The sequence below is a fragment of the Orbicella franksi genome, chromosome 9, assembly GCF_964199315.1.
Source record: "Orbicella franksi chromosome 9, jaOrbFran1.1, whole genome shotgun sequence".
In the NCBI taxonomy this organism is placed as follows: domain Eukaryota; kingdom Metazoa; phylum Cnidaria; class Anthozoa; order Scleractinia; family Merulinidae; genus Orbicella; species Orbicella franksi.
In genome coordinates, this window is record NC_138153.1 from 12,282,021 (window position 1) to 12,285,096 (window position 3,076).

General features: G+C 40.4%; 1 protein-coding gene across 1 annotated transcript; it reads right to left on the reverse strand.

Moving 5' to 3' along the window:
* Positions 1 to 17: 17 nt before the first annotated feature.
* LOC145496578 (uncharacterized) lies at positions 18 to 3,056 on the reverse strand. Its single transcript, XM_081476285.1, has one exon. The coding sequence runs from the start codon at positions 2,981 to 2,983 to the stop codon at positions 1,676 to 1,678; it is 1,308 nt and encodes a 435-aa protein (XP_081332411.1). The 5' UTR covers positions 2,984 to 3,056; the 3' UTR covers positions 18 to 1,675.
* Positions 3,057 to 3,076: the final 20 nt, after the last annotated feature.

Sequence of the window (3,076 nt, forward strand, 5' to 3'; positions counted from 1 at the left end):
TGAGGCAGGACTATACATACAAGTTTGTTACTACGATATTTATTCATAGAAATGGTCTTGAAATTATTTTGAACATATTGTAGTATTACGCTGACTAACAAATAATGAGATCTACCTAAGGTAAACCGGAGTGAAAGCAAACCGCATGCAAACTGAAGTGCAGTATCCTATTAAACTGCTAGTAAAAGCAAACTGCAAGCAAGTCGGAGTGATTAAGCTAACTGGTCCTTAGCTTGAACAAAAATGCTGCATGTAACTAAAGCTTTGTGCTGCTGCAGTCTGACCTCTAATAAACAAGGCAACCCTATTTAATGGACACCTTCAGCTTCTACAACCACTTCACCAAATCTTAGCAAAATTCCTGACCAACAAATATAATTTTCATTCCTCTATTATACAAACAATGGACGATGCTAGAATCAAAAGCACTTTGGTCTTGCCCTTCAGTGTCCATATTTGCTACTTCAGAAACAAGACGTTGTCTCACCTAGTGAGATTGTTACTGAGGACAATGTTGCTTCTCGTCTTCTGTTTTGTCTCCAGTACCAATCTCATAAGTTACTGCAAGATGACTGACTTACCCCTGGTTTCTTCTTGTATCATAGTAGGTGTAACTGTGCCAAGTACAAGAAAAGTCCTTTCAATGTTATACTGGCAGTAGCCTTGCAAACATCTCCGGTTTTTGTAAAATGACAAGACTGAATATCTTTGGGGTGCTAGTCTATGGGAGGGTACAGGCTGCAGCATTTATTTTGTTCATACCCATACACCTGGGTGGAACACTGTGAGAGTGAAGTGTCTCGCCCAAAAGCAAAAAGGGCCTAAGGACACCTTGCTACAAAGCTTGGCTTCTGTAAATGATAACCACTGCTGCATTTCATTACACAAAGTATAACAATGATTTCTTCATTTGAATTACCTTTAATGTTTAATTAGACTTCATACTATCAGCAGGAAACATAATGAAAGAACCAGAAATGGAGTTACAAAGGCCATTTGCAACACGTTGCATAGCTTTGCCAATTACAATAAATGGTTTTGGAACAAAGATGGGCCAGAAATGAAAAAAGTGGTGAAATTAGTAAGCTGGCTAAAGTTGAGATCATTTACCTTCCGTATTTGAAAGTAAAAAATTACTTGCTGTCCAGTAATTCTTTTCCATATAGGTCCTGGTGTTAATGTTAATACAGATTTACCTCCAAACTACTGCAAAAGTTCAAGGATATCCATGTATTTTACACATCGACCAACTCAAATTAGGGATGGCCTATTATTTTTTTGAGTTGGGGGGAAGGGGGAGGGTAGTGGGCAATTTCTGGGCCATGAATTTTTTTTTTTCACCTTCAGGCTGTGCATGATTTTTTTTGATGGGTAATAACTTGTGTAAGAATTTTTTTCAACATGTAAAACTGGACCCGGATAGTAGAAAACACTTGCTCGATTTTTTTTCCCATTGCAGTTTTATTTAATTTTATTTTGGAAATTGCTCAACTCTCTCTCCCAATCACAAAAATAATGGTCCATCCCTTAGCATTAAGTTACTAAGTTACCATGTCCTTTCTATTCCTGGTATCCATTTCATATGTCTTGTAATTGATAAGCTCGTGTGACAGGATTCTGCACGCAAACAGCACATGATGAAATATTCCTTGAATTTCTGTTACCACAAAGCATCTCAAAAACTAAGTTCCTCTTCAGAAAAGTTGGAAAAATAATCATGAAACCAACGAACTCTCTCTTTTTTCTGTTCCACAGTCAGATAGGGGTTTTTCTGTAAGCCGTTTATAACCAATTCCATGAAGCGGCGTACAGGACCTTTGCTTGGGAAGTCGTCCAATAAGTATTCCAGAAACACATGTTCCTCAAAACTGATATTTTCTTCTTCTATCTTGCAGACTTCATTATCAATTGGGTACTGCCATAATCGATTAGAAAGACTTATTTGATCCACAAATGCATTCTTTTTGACACCGAGGTATCCAATTTTATCGACATTATCCAATTCCTCAAGATGGTACAAGAAATTGGACTGAGTAACATTGTTGATTTTTGCATTTGCAGTGTTTGCTTTGCTAATGATGTCGTCAAAGAGGCCAGCGCTTTCACCTTCGAGAAGCATGACCCCACTGGGCTTGTTAATTGAAGACATCTCTTTGGTCTGATAGTCGTGTTCTTCCTTGAGAGTTCTCCTTTGGTAATTTGCAGTCGTGCCCCAGTTCTCCACTGCTGCAACAATGGTTTTTGCTGTGCCCAGCTGTTTAGGTTGAATCTCGACCTCCGATAGCAGGTCTTTGATTTTCTGGTTCAGGCTGGGATCTACATTCTGCATAGATCGTTCAGCCGCATCAAGTCGGCTCTTGTCCAAATCCTCTAGACTCTTTACCACCCTCTGTGGTCTTCGCCTTACAAGCCCGGTGGATTCCGATGTGCTTGCCGCGATTCTTCGAAATACATCCTTCCGTCGACTCCTGGTTTCTTCGATTGACTTCTCAAGCATACTCTTCGCATCGTCTTGTCCAGGTTCTTGCCCAACCTCCTTTAAGGAGCCGAGAAGGTCACCAGATTCAGAAATCCCCAAGGATTTCTCTCCCAGAGACGCATCTTCTTGTATACGCATTTGTCGTAAAATCTTGTTATATTTCCATTCCTCAGTATTAGCTCTCTTACGTTGTAAACCAGTTTTCAGTTTACGGCTTGAGAGACCTTTTCTCCTGGTCACCTTTGACTTAAGACTCGGTCTTTTCTCAGGCAGGGGTTCCGTAGAAAGCGTGTCAGAAAGCTTGGAAAGATCAGCCCTGGTAGCGGATGAGCTCTTAAGTTTTTCCAGCAGAGACGATATCGGTAACTTTGCTCCATTCCCATTTCCACTAGAATCTGAACTTAAGTTTCTGATCCACGAGATCTTTGGTACACTTCGACCAAACGTATAGGGCAAGGAAACGCGACTGACTAACACGGCAGCCATGTTGAATCCGACCACCATGTTGGTTTCCCAGAAATCAAATCGAGCTGTAATCTATCCCAACCACCTTAGCAAGCAGCAAAGTGTCATTCCCAGATCCCTTCAGCCATATTT